This window comes from Mustela putorius, unplaced genomic scaffold (assembly GCF_011764305.1).
Source record: "Mustela putorius furo isolate JIRA1106 unplaced genomic scaffold, ASM1176430v1.1 tig00003923_pilon_pilon_pilon, whole genome shotgun sequence".
Lineage (NCBI taxonomy): Eukaryota > Metazoa > Chordata > Mammalia > Carnivora > Mustelidae > Mustela > Mustela putorius.
In genome coordinates, this window is record NW_025422068.1 from 10,062,109 (window position 1) to 10,077,283 (window position 15,175).

General features: G+C 43.7%; 2 protein-coding genes across 10 annotated transcripts in view; one reads left to right on the forward strand and one right to left on the reverse strand.

Moving 5' to 3' along the window:
* RUFY1 (RUN and FYVE domain containing 1) overlaps positions 1–1,881 on the forward strand; it is a 67,521-nt gene extending 65,640 nt beyond the window's left edge. The window contains exons 18-19 of one of the 2 annotated variants that reach the window (XM_045069289.1): positions 520–561; positions 1,490–1,881. In XM_045069289.1, coding sequence (XP_044925224.1) covers positions 520–543 — 24 coding nt within the window. In that variant the 3' untranslated portion in view covers positions 544–561; positions 1,490–1,881. Of the gene's footprint in view, positions 1–519 lie in introns of both variants that reach the window. The other variant, XM_004759016.3, reaches the window with a different exon arrangement.
* Positions 1,652–11,348, reverse strand: HNRNPH1 (heterogeneous nuclear ribonucleoprotein H1). 8 transcript variants are annotated; one of them, XM_045069291.1, is made up of 14 exons: positions 10,692–10,847; positions 10,080–10,208; positions 8,663–8,818; positions 8,312–8,455; positions 6,658–6,796; positions 5,546–5,724; positions 5,392–5,463; positions 5,202–5,335; positions 4,909–5,044; positions 4,443–4,502; positions 4,292–4,351; positions 3,505–3,597; positions 2,990–3,039; positions 1,652–2,388 (listed from the first exon to the last, which is right to left on the reverse strand). In XM_045069291.1, exons 2-13 carry the CDS (start codon positions 10,174–10,176, stop codon positions 2,990–2,992), a joined length of 1,320 nt encoding a protein of 439 aa, XP_044925226.1. In that variant the 5' UTR covers positions 10,177–10,208; positions 10,692–10,847; the 3' UTR covers positions 1,652–2,388. The 8 variants fall into 8 exon arrangements, with proteins under 8 accessions (XP_044925226.1, XP_004759077.1, XP_004759075.1 ...); XM_004759020.3 differs by having other exon boundaries at positions 4,262–4,351; positions 10,692–10,846; XM_004759018.3 differs by lacking the exons at positions 2,990–3,039; positions 10,692–10,847 and adding an exon at positions 11,324–11,348 and having other exon boundaries at positions 4,262–4,351.
* Positions 11,349–15,175: the final 3,827 nt, after the last annotated feature.

The window sequence follows — 15,175 nt, forward strand, 5'->3', positions numbered from 1 at the left end:
ACCACTGCACTCAGTGCTCAGTGCTCTTCCCTGTATCATAACCAGTTTTCTTTTCCCCTCCCTTCCCCACCCACAAGCGACAGATGGCCAACAGGTATCCCTCTGCCGCGAGGAACCAAGTATTTATTTAGCTGCTTGAGACAGAACTTTTCTCCTCACACATCAGACATGCCCCTGGACTTTGGAATCCTCAGGCTGTGGTCTGACGATCTTTCTGAGTACCGAGGAACCACAGATGGCCTGGGGCAGTGCTGCTCAAGTGGACATGCACAGGGCCATTACCCAGGGACAGGGATCACGTGAGAACGTGAACTCCCAGCAGCATCTGGAGGTTCTGGTCCCGGCTAGCAAGTGCGCCCAGGAGGTTCTTAGGTCCACAGAGCAGGTCCACAGAGCACGAGGTTCCAATACACCAGAATGGCCCAAGACTCACTCTGCAGAAGCCACATGGTTCTGCTCTCACTCAGTCTTCCTCCCCACGCCTCTAGTTAACAGTCTCTTCTCCTCTTCCACCAACAGGCCTTTTCTCAACACAGATATTAAAGAAGCTGAAGGACCCAGGTAAGGAAACCTCCTGGGGCCTTCTCAACATGCAACATGTGTCAGTTCCACAGACCCTGAGCAACACTGCCAAGATCCCAGGGGCAGTTCTAGGTTGAGAACACAGCTGAAGACCAAACGCTCAGATGTGCCTCCCAAAACGGAGCGTGCTCTAAACCAGGACACGTGCCAAATCTAACCCTCTTGTACCTCCAGCCCCACTGCAGGCCTTTCCCCTCCACCACGCAGGAGAGAAGTACCCCCAGGCGTGCCGAGGCCATGGAGCAGGGCAGGGTCTGCAGGGCCCCTGTGGCACATGCTTGTGCAACACTGCCATGTACAGACACATAGAAATCTCACCCAAGATCAAAGGGGAGAATCTTCGAGTACTATCCGAGTGAAAAACGGATTCAGATCCTTAATTTGGCTTATTAAGCTTCAGTCTTTAGTAAATCTACTGAAGGGACTTTGGAGATGACCTTTTAAAGGTGCTTCATGCCAGCTACTCAGAGGTCTGAATTAAACTAGTCCTTGCTCAGAAATGCAACTTGGTAGTCTACCTCAGACACTGTAAGGAATTAATTCTGCCCAAAGTAGACCTGTTCTTTAGTAAAAATAAGACCAAAAGACTCCATTTGAAAGCCATTTATAAGCTAGCTCCTAGAACCCTCCCCCATGCTCCATGTAAGCAAAACTTCAGAGGCACCACTGGCTTGGGAAGATCACCTACCTAGTGAGTTCCCCCCACCTTGCCTCTGGCACTCCCTTCTCAGCCACGCCTGCCACGGGCCTCTGGGGACATGCAGATCATGCAGTAGAATAGTGCCACCTCTCCCTGGGTTTTGTGCAAGCGCTTAGCAGTCAAAAGGACTTTGGGTTAGATCCTGTGCAGCCAGGCCAAACACACAGCCCTTCCACAAGGGTCCCTAAAACCTACATTTACCTTCAGTCGCAACGGAGGGAAGAGGAGTCGGCTGACATCTACACAACAGCCTCGGCTGCCGAGCCTCTCTGCCACGCCAGAGATGTGGGCCACTGTCACCTATGCCCCAGGCAGGAAGAGAGCACCAAGAAACAGTCCACATGACACTGAAGCACAGACAAGACAAAGTGCAGTTTTTAAAAGGAAGATTTATTTGACAAGTTTCACTTAGCGCAATACACCTAAAAGGAAATCACGATACAAGGAAAGGTTTAAATCAAGGCCTCAGAATTTCATACAAACACCAAGACCAAAATCCTAACGTATGGTGTTGCGTCTCTCAAAGTCCCCCATTAACTTAAAAAAAAAATTCAACTTACGTGCCTTAGAGGTTATTAAATGAAACTAGAATTAACAAACATGCCAAATGTGTTCACTTTCAATTGTAGACACAGCTCCTATATTGAGTTTTACAAAAAAAGCATGTCTTTCAACATGCATCCCAACAGTGTTCAATGTAATGTAGAAGAGCAACATTTAACATAATTCAACTGCTTTAACCTAAATACACTTGCTGCTTAAGTACATCCTACAATAGAACTAGAGAAAAAGCTGAAAATTGTTTAACAGTTATAGTTTACTCAGCTGTTACATCCTAGATGTGTTCAAAAATACTGAACCTTAAGTCTTTTAAAACAATCCTGATTTCCACTTAGAGTAAGCATCAATCACAAGCTTGTATTGCAAAACTGTTAAACTTTGTTTCTTTTAAAAAAACAGTGACCAAGAGTCAGTGATCAGGATCAGTTACATTCCCCATCCACCACTCATACTGGACATGCTAGACATCCCTCCCATTCCGTTCACGCCCACAGATGCTCGGCTTCCGCTACTGTAGTAGCTGCTGTTCACTGCTCCTTGGCTGCCTGCAGAGAGAGCAATGCGACAAGTCAGCAGAATCATCAGATCATCAGCCAAATAAAATATAGCATTCCAAGAAAAAGTTTAAAAAGTATACGAGTACAAATGGCTGCTGTCCAAGTGGCGAGAAGCATGTTTGGGAAAGGGGACTCCCGACTCCAAACAAGTCTCAATTAACCCCTTTTCTCTGCAGTACCAACTTGCCAGACTCTTGTGCTACCATTTAACTGGATGCTTCAGGATCAACATAGAAAATTAAGTTTAAAGGAAAACTAGTGTTTTTCAAAAATTGCAAAATTACTTCATGTTGTTTTTAAAGCTAAGCAAGGCATTTTTAAAAAAAATTTACCATAAACATTCACAATGTGTCCATCGAATGGCATATATATGAATAGGGAGGACAGGGGCAGTCTCTTGCTTTTCCTACTGATGGTGGGCAGGGAGTGAGACGACAAAAGTTGGGACTAAAGGCAACTCACTGTGCCCAAAATGGCAGCCTCCATGGAGTTAAGTCAGAGCCATTGACTGCTATAGAAATAGTGTTATTACAACATATCAGTATTTGCTATTGGGAATTTAAATTATATTTTTTGAGAAAATATTTACCTATGCAATGTTTGATTGAAAATCACTGGAGTTTTCCTGTAAAACTTGGTCTGCAAAAGGATTTTGTAGGGTAAGACTATAATACCAAAATCACCATTCTTTAGACCAATTGAAAAAAAAAATAAAAATAAAAGCAATCCTAGGATAAAACTGACTAGTAAATACGGTCCTAAACCCAACCACCATTCTACTATTTTAAAGTCTCCCTCCATCTAAAATGGATTTAATGCTAATCAAAAGACAGAAAAAAAAAAATCAACAGTTTAATTTTTTAATAAATGGAGGCAGATGTTTGCTGGCTCGACATTATTCCAAGTTGCAATGACTAGTTTTAATATATAGAACACTTCCCCCTCCCAATGACTGGTGCTGAAAATTAAGCTATCAAGAACAAAAGTTACATTTGGATGAAAAGCAAACATTAACCCAGTTTCGCCAAAAAGGTGCCTGCATATTCCCCAAACTAAAGAAACCTCCCTAAAACTTATTTCAAGTACATAAAAAAACACACTTACCATATCCACTCATGCTGCTCTGGCCACCATAGCCGCCTCCATAACCACCACTCAGCTGCTGACTGGCTGGGCCACCGTAACTGGACTGGTTTGCTGTTAAGTTAAGAGAACATTAGGACCTTGTTCCATATGTAATGTGGTACCTGATGGTACCGGGCTTGTTAATTCTAAGTCTATGATTTTTCCAGTCTTGACCTGATATCACTACAACCCTCTGCCTCCTTCTGCCTATTGCCTACGACCAAACTACCTTTCTACCCATATGAACTAAACAAACATTTATAAACCAAAAGGCCAACAGTATGCACATCAGCAGGACTAAATCCACAATTCTCTAAGTAGAGGCATTTTGAGAACACCTTAGGATACTGCTTAAATGGATTTAGTGGGGTTTTCCCCCCATAATTTGAAAGGTCATACACAGGCTATCACTGAATACCTAATTATGCCCAATTAACCATGCCCAAAACTTTACTGACCTTGTGCTTTTAACTAAATATTCATTTTAAACTTCTACTTCATACTTAAGACAATTCACTAGTTTCTGCAGTCCCCTCCCCCAAAACTACTTTAAACTAGTTATCTAAACAGTTTTAACTGGAAAAAATTTAAATAAGCCAGACACAAAATTCAAATTGAAACCTCTTTGATTAACTTAATTATGCTAAACTCATTAAAATATAAATTAACTTAACTTACATAATCGACTTATATAGATATAAACGTTTTGGTTTTTAAAAAAACTAACGATATTTACACAAGCCCATGCCTCCCATCATTTGGCTACCATAAGCACCACCGCTTGCTCCTGCTGTAGAATTCAAGAAGAGTTCTACATATCTGTGTTCTGAAATGAGAGAAAAGGCATACAAGGTTAGCTTAAAAAAAGACACTAAAGTGATATTTACACAAACCCATGCCTCCTAGCATTTGGCTACCGTAAGCACCACCGCTTGCTCCTGCTGTAGAATTCAAGAAGAGTTCTACATATCTGTGTTCTGAAATGAGAAAAAAAAAAGTTTGAAAGTGTTTGTTGGTGAAAGAGAAGATAAGCACTTAAAGTTCTTAAACAACATGTGAATTTCAATACTTTTGGTAAAAAAAAAAAAAATTCTAGCTGCTTCTCAGCTGATTACACTGGTTTCAAAAACCAGCCTTCTGAAACATTCACCTAAATTGCTTTAAGTTTGCCAATTAAGGATATACTTCAAAGACCAGTTTATCACAAACCCCTTTTCACAATCACACTAATTTCTAAAACCCACATGCTTTTTCAACACACACCAAAAAACTAATCCATTGTTGGAGAATGCATTTTTCTCATATATCCTTACTATTTATCACAAACCTTGGTCACTCAACCATCTGTTAGAGAGACCCCAAGATACTTAAAACCACACTTACGCATATTTGCTTTGTCTTTTGACATCGCGGCCACAGCATCTTCATGAGTCGCAAACTCAACATCTGCTTCACCAGTTACTCTGCCATCAGGACCAATTTCAATATGTACTCTCACAGGGTTGAGCGGTGAAAAAAACTAAACACAAGGTATTTCAGAGAACGAAGTCAAAGATCTACCATTACAAAAAAGCACAATTTATAACCTACTGTTTCACTTACTTAGATTTAGATTAAGAACCACATTTTTACTGCTATCCTGAACCAGACAACTGGTAAATTTATCCTACACTTACATTGTAAATGTCGTTCTCAGTAGCTCTGTAAGGTAATCCCCTCATGTGTACACAATGTCCTGTTGTGCTCTGGAAAGTAGAGCCACCATCCCCATATCTGTGATCAGACATTCCTGAAAAACAGTAATTGAGGTCTAGATTGACGAGAGTGTAAGCATCCTTCAGTTGAGAAATTCAATTCTTACCTTACCTCTTCCAAATCTATCCGACCCAAATCCATAGCCATCATTATAGCCATTATAATCATCATAGCCTCCATAACCTGAAAGACATTAAGTACAATCAACCAAATGAAAACAGTTACAGGAGAACAGATCTAATGATGCCTGCATGTCCTCACGTACCTCCACCATAAGCACCACGCCTCATCCGTTCAAAGCCAGCTCCCCTGCCAATGCTGTTATACCCTCTGCCAGCTCCAGGTCTGTCATAGGGACCTGGCCGCTGCATGGCCATAAGCTTTCGTGGTGGATCATAGTGAGTTCTAACTTCAGCTCGACTGCTCTTAAAGATTTCGATATACCTAAAGCATTATTCATGAGGGAAGGGGAAGGGAGAGAGAACATTAGTCCATTTCATACAAGTATTTAGTTACACAAGAAAACAATGTAGTCATAGCCATGAAACTGACTAATATTTAAAGCCAGATTTCTTATATTTGCATAGGCAATGACCAGAAATTCACTCAATTTTAAGATTTAACGTAAAATTCATAGAGTAAAACTCACTCCTCAGAGGCAGACAGCCCAACCTTAGGGGTAGAGAGGAGTACTAGAAATAAATGTCTTAGGAGGGAAAGAATTCCACTCAACTTTCAACATTTCAGGTCTTAAATCCATTGGCCGTATGTATAGCAAGTGGGCTAAAAAGCCAGCCTCCACCAACAGTCTAGCCCACACTACACATTTCCTTTCGCCAATAATACCCCAGGCCTATGCTTTTAGTAGGAATCAGCATAGGTAAGCGCATGCTTCAATGAAAAATAGTCACAAGCAAAGAGAATAAAACCTTTTGTGACAATTTCTTGAAAGCTATGCTTATTAATACATATGCAGAATATTTATACAGCAAGAAAAAGTTTGTTGCATTTCAACTTTAAAAACAAGATCAGAAAGTATCACATTTTCTTATGGTAATATTAATTTACTGGGTGGGTGTTATTATAGCTAAAGCCAGGTTTGCATTAACATTTGTTTAAAGCCATAGTCTCTCAACTCTACTGTTTAGAATTAGGAATCTTGCAATATTGTCAGGGAGGTCAAATTAACTGGGGACAATTTTAAAACCTAAACTTTAATCTCAATGCATTATGGGACTTTACACAGAAAATTTGAAAATTGTGGCAAAATATTAATTGGGACTAGAAAATAGATTTCTTCTTTCTAAGCAGAGAGAATATGGATTTAACTGTTTACCATAAGAAAAGTGACAAATCCAACCAACCATCCATCCCCACCTGTGCCCTATTCTTTCCTTGTGTTTCTTTAGAGCCTTTTCAGCTATTTCCTGTGAAGCAAACTGCACGAAGGCCTCCCCCGTACTCCTCCCCTGGAAGTCCACCGGCAATGTTATCCCATTTGGCACGATTTCCAACCCTTCAACCCAAGGACAAATAACCCCAGTAGGGGGGCAATATTAACATCACAAGCCCAGAAATGATTCTTCTTATAGCTTTAAATAAACCAGAATTTTAACTTTAGGCGAATGGTATGTTTTCAACAAGTACTCTTTACATATGCATTGCAGTAATATGAAGTTCCATTATTACAAAGTATAACTCAATTCTTAACACACCCCATGGCATAGTATGTAAAAACAAAACAAAAAAAAAAAACAAACAAAAAACACTTGAAACACAGGATGCATTAAGAATTCAACAATTAACACTCTAATCTATGCAAAATAATGTTGAGAATTACACAAGAATTTAATCAAGTTTCAAGCATTAAAATACAACAGTTACTAAACTTAAAACACACTTTTTACCTCATTTTATATTTCAATGTTTTAAGTTAGTGGAACTTCAACTTTTTAAAAAAATTACACATTTAAACATTTTATATACAAATTGAAACATTGCTTTAAGTCATATAATTGACAAACATACAATCTAAACTTTCAACAAACAACTGATCTACACAGCACAATCATGCACTCTTATGCTCTAACAGTAGTTATGATTCACTTCTGGAAATTCCGTCTATGAAAAATCCTTTCCGTGGATACATTCCCAAGCTTACAAAAAGGGCTTAAAGCACTTTCCTAGAAGATATGAAATTATGTTCATATTTAACGTTGACAGATAGCATTCAATTCTCACCAATTTAGACAAAAACAATCAGAACAGACTTGATTTCAAAAATTCTGGCAAAATATTAGGACTTGATACATATCTAAGATTTTATCACATACTACACTGAACCATGAAAGGATTTGTTCTTAATTCCACTTTATCACATTAATATAGTTACTTAAAATAAGATTTAACATTCTGCTAAACATGCAATTTTATCAGCTCTTCAGCATAAAAACATTCAAATACTTTAGGCCCAGAATAATTTCAAAACACTTAATGTATTTCAGATACTTAGACTATATTCAAACTACTCCTACATTAGACTGACTTTTAGTAAGTTCATATAATTCCCTGTCTAAACCAATCCTAAAAGTTTTTTTTCTCCCACAAAGAGAATCAGACCATTAGAGATTTCTGGGCCCATGACCCAATGTGTCTTAAGACACAGGCACTTGCCAGAAGTAACAACCTGATACTAATCTAAGGTTAAGGGATCTTACCTTTACCTTGAAGTACCTTGCTGAACAGCATTGTGAGGAAAGTAGTTAAGCTGTTGAGGACAATCCTCAAAGATCTACTCTGAACTACAAACACTAAATACAAGCAAAGTTAGCATTTTGGAAGTACTTAATTTCCACCTTTAAGATGGGCTTAAATTATTTGAAGGTCTCCAGGAAGAAGAAAACATTTAATTCATCTGCATATACTCATACCTGTTTAAGTACCTAAGCTAATGGACTTTAAGGTCTATTAAATCACATGTTGCCAGAAGCTAGCCAGAACTCACTGCTCAGCATCAAACACAACTACATACCTGAGAAGAACTGAACAATTTCTTCCTTGCTACATCCAAAGGGGAGTCCTCTAAGCCGTACAAAGCCATCATTGGCCGTGTCGGGACTATTTGGACCAGTATGCTTCAACACCCAATCCATTTCAACGTTGTTTGACTTGAATACTGAAAAAGGTGCTTAGAATTAGTCAATTTTGGAAAGTTAGAGAACAAAGTTCAGACTTCCTGGGTCTTTAATCTAGGAAGAGCTGCCATAAACTCCCTTAGCTGACCATTTCCATGCGGTCAAATACCTAAAATTCAGAAGGGGTAAGATAGAGCTCTATGTGTTTAATATTTTATTTACTGTTACTAGGGCAACATAAATCAAACCTTCAACATATCTGTGTCCCATAGTTTCTCTGTCTTTTTTCAGGGCCAATTTGACTTCATCTTCTGATTCAAGTTCAACAAAAGCCTCGCCACTCGGTCTGCCTTCTCTGGTGTAGATGAAACGAATACCTTGAGCCCCATTTTGAATTTTGCAGTCTGGAAAGAAAACAACCGTTAATACAGAATTTAAAACTAAAAAACCACCTCTGGATGATACAGATGAAACGCCTGTTCACTTCCCTGCTACAAAGCAAGCTACCACAAAGCCTAGATTGACTGTAGTACCAACTCCCAGGGCTGCTGTCCAGTACTTAAACCGTATCTTCCCCCAAACTTTCTTATTCCCTGGACACCTTCCCATTGTATTGGATTTTCTTCACGCAATTTCTTATCAAAGTTATCTCCAAGTCCTCCCCATTGAACATCCAAGTCTGAATTTCATTTTATGCCATTTTCTGAGTCTGGTTTCAAGTTTTGGTCTGGGGCACTTGATGGTTTTACCTTACTAGCAGCAACATACAATCTCTCCTGCAAATCTAAATAACAGGGCCCATACTCACCTAAAAGGGGATCAATGTTAGCAAGCTAAAATGCTCCAAGCTGCACAGCTGAAGCCAAACCCAGTCTTGCTCACTGCAAGGTGGCTTCCAGTGTACCTGGTTCTCATTTTACACGTCGTTTTCTGTTACCAACGCTAAATTCAGATTGTAAGTCAATCCTACAAGTGTCCTTCCAAAACCTGTAAGTTTCTACCAAATATAGCTGAATCACTCTAATCTCACACTAACAATGTGGACAAGGACATTTTGGTAAAAATTATTCAGGAAACCTGCATACTGGAAAGAAGCTACGTGGACAAGTGAACTTCCCTGGGCTGCAGTGTCCTCAACTGTAAGCCAGATCAAGAACTAGTGGAGCAAGAACTCTTCACAACTACCCTATCTGGATCAGGAAAATTTTTTGAAATTAGTAACATTTCAAATTAAGTCAAAAGCCCCGCTTCCGGTACATACAGAAACTGGAAAGTTGCTGTACTTTAAGGATTCGCAAAAGATTATTAGCATTATCTGCCCAGTTAACTGGACAATTTTCCCAAGATGGAGAAAAATCCCATTTATCCTTCAGAAAAGACAGCCGTAGGAAGACGGGTGCTTACGGGTAGGCAAAGAGGACAAAAAATCCGCTGGAGAGGCCGCACTCCCCCCACCCCCCACAGGGCTCGGAGGGCGGGCGGGCGGGGCTTTCGCAATTTCCATTGCGTAACAGCGGACGGCCAGGCGCGAGCCACCCAGCGGGAAAGTCTGCCGCCCGCGCCCCGCCAGGGGGCGCCCCGAGCCCGACCCGCCCGCCCCCCGGCCCTACCTCCCGCCCGCCGGCCGGCTCCAGCAGCGAACTCCCGCCTCCGCTTCAAACTCACCGGAGAAAAAACGCTGCACTTCATCTGCCGAGCAAGACCAGGGCAAGCCCCGGACCTTCACCACGAATCCCTCTCCGCCTTCGGTGCCCAACATCATCGTCTCCTAAGGCGTCCTGGCGTCCACACAAACTGCAAGCCGGGGGACGAGCGTCAGACCGGGAAATGGGGCAAAACAGACTGGCCCCCGCCCTCGAGCCGCCCGCCCGCCCGCGGGGCCCGACGAAGACCCGAGCCCGTGCGGACGCCCGAACCCCGGCGATACCAACACTCAACACCCCTCCGGCCAGCGGCCGGGCCCCCGAGGCCACTCTAGACACCAGGGGCCGCTGCCCCAAGCCGAGGGGGCCCTGGCCTAGCGCCAGCGTGGAGGCAAGGAAATGGCGGCGGCCGCTTCCGCTCCGCCTCCTCCGACATCTCACACAATAGAGTCGACGCGGCCTGCAGGCCTCGGCGGCCCCGCCGCTACTCAGCCTGCTCTTCCTGGCTCCAAGCGGCAGCCCGCACCTTGCCAGGGCCCCCCAGGCTCTACAGAGTTCTGGGGGCAGGCAATCCTTGCAAAAATGGCACCCTCGGGGGCCCCTGGCCGGCAAACACAGAGCGACAAACACTTACCTGAACACACGACTTCGGCGTGGCTGAGAAGAAATGGCCAGCAAGCGCCTGCGCAACCTAAATAAGGCCCTTTGAACAAGCTCTGCGCACGCGCAGCTAGGTGCCCGCACCGCCCCCTTGAGTCACACAGAGCTGAGACGCATGCGTAATTTCAGGAGCCGGGCCCCTCCAGCCAGCGCACTATTTTGCACATGCGTTTTGGGCTCATTCCCCTCCCACCTCCATAAACCCCGCTGGGCCTTTTTGCGCCTGCGCCAACCCGCGATTATTGAACTTGGAGCCTCCGCGGTTTAGGATTTAGTTTCATGCGCATGCGTCTTCTTTCAAACCGTTCTGTCGGCTTACCCGCCAGAGTGGGGGAGGGGAATGGCGGCAATCAATTCCCCGGGGCGGCCGTATGTAAGGCAGTCCCCAGCTCTGGGTTGTGGTGAGGAGGACGTGTTCCTGCGCTTACCCTAGCCCATTACCCGCGCTCTGGGCGGACCTGAAGAGACAGCCGCTCCCGGCCCTGGCGCCGCCTGTACCCCATTTCTCCGCAGAGCCAGCCCCTGACCACTTGGGCCTCTCCTTGGGGGGGGGGGGCCTGTAACACCAGGAGCACGTCCGAGCCGCGTATGCCCCACTCCCCTTACCTGCCACCGTCGGGCCTGGGGCCCGGACCCGCGCGGGGTCCCCGTGCCTCAGTCCTGTACCCCGCTTTTGCCCTAACGAACTCGTTCCCCGCGACTCCTGCTGCGGCGCCCCGGGGTAGGCGGGCCCTAAATGCCGCGGGGCGCTGGCACGAGAAGGGGTGGCCGGATGCCGCGTCCCGCTGCGCCTCGTGAGCGCCAGACTCCGCTCGCCGCAGCGGGTTCCCGCTCAGTTCTTCCGAGTCGAACTAGGTACCGCCTGGTCCGTTTCCCGGGCGGAGACACTGGGAGGATGACTCCGGGTCTCCTCGGGTGCGCATGTGACACAAGATGAGTGAGGTTCGCGAGTCCCACCAGCACTGCGGAAAAACGACCCTCCTGTCCTCTCCCGCTCAGGCCTGATGGACACGGGCCCTAAAACAACTCAACAATAAGGTAGCGTGGGACAGTTCTCGAGGGCCTCTCTGAATGCCGCCATGGAAACTTCCAGGCGCCGCGTGTCCCTGCCGAAGTGCAACGGTCTGGAGTCCGAAAACAGTTATGATGTCGGGGGAATAAAAAGGGATGGTGATCTAAGATAGGATCCCAGAGGTAGGGAAGGGCCCGATCTTGAAAAGCTCTTCACCGGCTATTTAGGTCTGGGCAAGGGTGTTAACTCCCAAATGCAAAGGAGCACTAGGAGCTATTTGTAAAGGAACAGGCAGGGTTAATCATGCTAGAAGAAATCACCATGATGTGGGACTCCCGAATCCCAAGCAGACTGAGAGTCCAGCACGGATCTCTGCGTGATTCAAAAGTAAGGACAACACTTTTTGCTCCTGGATGGTCTCTCCAGGATATCACAAAGACACCTCCCAGAAGTTTGTTGTTCTTCTAAATTTTTGTTTTAATTGAGGTATAATTAACATCCGGAGGTATCTTCTTAATACGTCATAGCTGTTGAGAGTTCTGGTCTTAACTAAATGACAAGGAATACCTGACCCCCTTGGTAATGCATGAGAAAATCATGTTTGACCTTTTAACAATATGGCCACACTCCTAAGATGGTATTTATCCTATTTTTTTAATATAGTTTCGTGGGATTTTCTTCCATATAATGAGAATGGGGGCACCTGGCTGGCTTGGTTGGTGGAGCATGTGAGTCTTGATCTTGGGCTTGTGGGTTTGAGCCCCACATTGAATTTAGAGATTACTTTAAAAACAAAAATCCGGGCGCCTGGGTGGCTCAGTGGGTTGGGCCGCTGCCTTCGGCTCGGGTCGTGATCTCAGGGTCCTGGGATCAAGGCCCGCATCGGGCTCTCTGCTCAGCAGGGAGCCTGCTTCCTCCTCTCTCTCTGCCTGCTTGTGATCTCTCTCTGTCAAATAAATGAATAAAATCTTTAAAAAAAAAAAAAAAAAAAAAAAAATCCTTGGGGTTCCTGGGTGGCTCAGGTCATGATCTCAGGGTCCTGGGATTGAGCCTTGCATCCGGCTCTTTCCTCAGCAGGCAGCCTGCGTCCTCCCTTGCTCTCTGCCTGCCTCTCTGCCTACTTGTGATCTCTGTCAAATAAATAATCTTTTTTATTTTTTTTATTTTTTTTAAAGATTTTATTTATTTGACAGAGAGATAGAGTACAAGCAAGCAGAGAAGCAGGCAGAGAGAGAGGAGGGGAAGCAGGCTCCCCGATGAGCAGAGAGCCCGATGTGGGGCTCGATCCCAGGATCCTGGGATCATGACCTGAGCCGAAGGCAGAGGCTTTAACCCACTGAGCCACCCAGGTGCCCCTAATCTTTTTTTTAAAAATCCTTTAAAAAATGTAATTCTATGATTATCATAGAAAGGCTAGATCAAAGAAAAAGGCAAGATCATTTCTTAGGATAAATTCGCAGATGTAAATTACTCAACAAAAAGGAACTAAGTCTTTTTGAAGGCCACTAACAAAGGTTACAGCACTTCACAACCCTCTCTGTGGTGTGTGAGGGTTCCATATCCCTTCTTTTACTGGTACTAAAATTTTCCTTTCCACTAATCTTTGCTAATGTGTTAAGCTACATCTCTAATTGGCATCTGCTTGAGTCCTAGCGAGGTAGAATAAATGTTAAACATTTATAGCCAACTCTCTGGTATATAGACTATCAGTTTGACTTCTTTTTTTTTTAAGATTATTTATTTATTTGACAGACAGAGATCACAAGTAGGCAGAGAGGCAGGCAAGGGGGTGGGGAGCAGGCTCCCCGCTGAGCAGAAAGCCCTATGCAGGGCTTGGATCCCAGGACCCTGGGATCATGAACTGAGCGGAAGGCAGGCTTTAACCTACTGAGCCACCCAGGCACCCCTCAGTTTGACTTCTTTAGTGATCTTTTGGATTTTATTAAGTCTATCAGCCCTCAGCCACAGCTACCCCAAATATTTTTCTGTTTGCTTCAGAAAAACAATAAAACCTGTTTTTCTTCTACCTTCTACCTATTTTAATTATTTTTTTCAGACTACTTATTCTAGAGATAAGGCATGAGTAAGAGGGGCAGAGAGAGTGGGAAAAGGAATCTCAAGCAGACTCTGATGAGCAGAGCTGACTTGGGTCTCAATCTTATTTTTTTTTTAAAGATTTTATTTATTTATCAGAGAGAGAGGGGGAGAGAGCAAGCACAAACAGACAGAATGGCAGGCAGAGGGAGAAGCAGGCTCCCTGCTGAGCAAGGAGCCCGATGTGGGACTGGATCCCAGGACACTGTGATCATGACCTGAGCCGAAGGCAGCTGCTTAACCAACTGAGCCACCCAGGCGTCCCGGGTCTCAATCTTATGATCCTGACTGAGATCATGACCTGAGCTGAAACCATGAGTCGGACAATTAACCAACCTCACCACCCAGGAGCCCCTGTTTTAATATTTAGAAACAAGGACGTTTTTAATTTTGATGAAGTCAAAGCCATGGATACTTTTTTTTACCTTTTCTATTTTACTTTCTTTTATCTTTTTTCTTTAAATGTGACAGATATGTAATCTTTTTTTTAAAGATTTTATTTATTATTCATTTGGGGGGACATAGAAAGAGAGAGAGAGAATCCCAAGCGGACTCTGCACTGAGCTAGGAGCCCAGCACAAGGCTCAATCCCACAACCCTGAGATCTTGACCTGAGCTGAAATCAAGAGTTGGACACATAACCTGCTGAGCCACCCAGGTGCACTGACATTTAGTTAATCTTTATTGACCTTAACAAGGAACAAAATGTGTCGAAGTTCGTGATGAAAGCACTCTTTCTCTCCTTTCCCCCCCTCAAAGTACTCTCTTTGATCTTTAAGCTTAGAAAGCCATTTCCTATGCAGAGATAAAGGATGTATTTATTCGTCACCTATCTCTTTCATCAATTTTAAAATAACATTTCTTCACAGTTTATCCTCTCTAAAATAGGGATGTGTCTTAAAAACCAGTGGCATGTTTGAATTGGCAGCATTTACCTAAAATAATGCCTTAAAATTGGTGACATTTTAGTTTTGATGGAAACTGGTATATTCCACTTTTTAATTTTTATGATGACACATTGTGGGCCATTAAAATTATGTTTTAGGGGTGTCTGGGTGGCTCAGCCGGTTAAGCCCTACCTTCCGCTCAGGTCATGATCCCTGGGTGGTGATCCCAGTGTCCTGGGATTGAGTCTCAAGTTGGGGTTCCTGCTCAGCAAGGAGCCTGCTTCTCCCTCTCCTCCTTCTGCCCCCCTTGATTGTGTACTCCCTCTCTCTCTCAAATAATACAGTCTTTTTAAAAAATTATGTATTTATAGATTTTTTTGCTATTGTAAAGTGATGTTTGTGATATAACTATGTGGGAAAAAGAGAAAACAATATTAACAAGTAGTATATAGACCATGTACAACT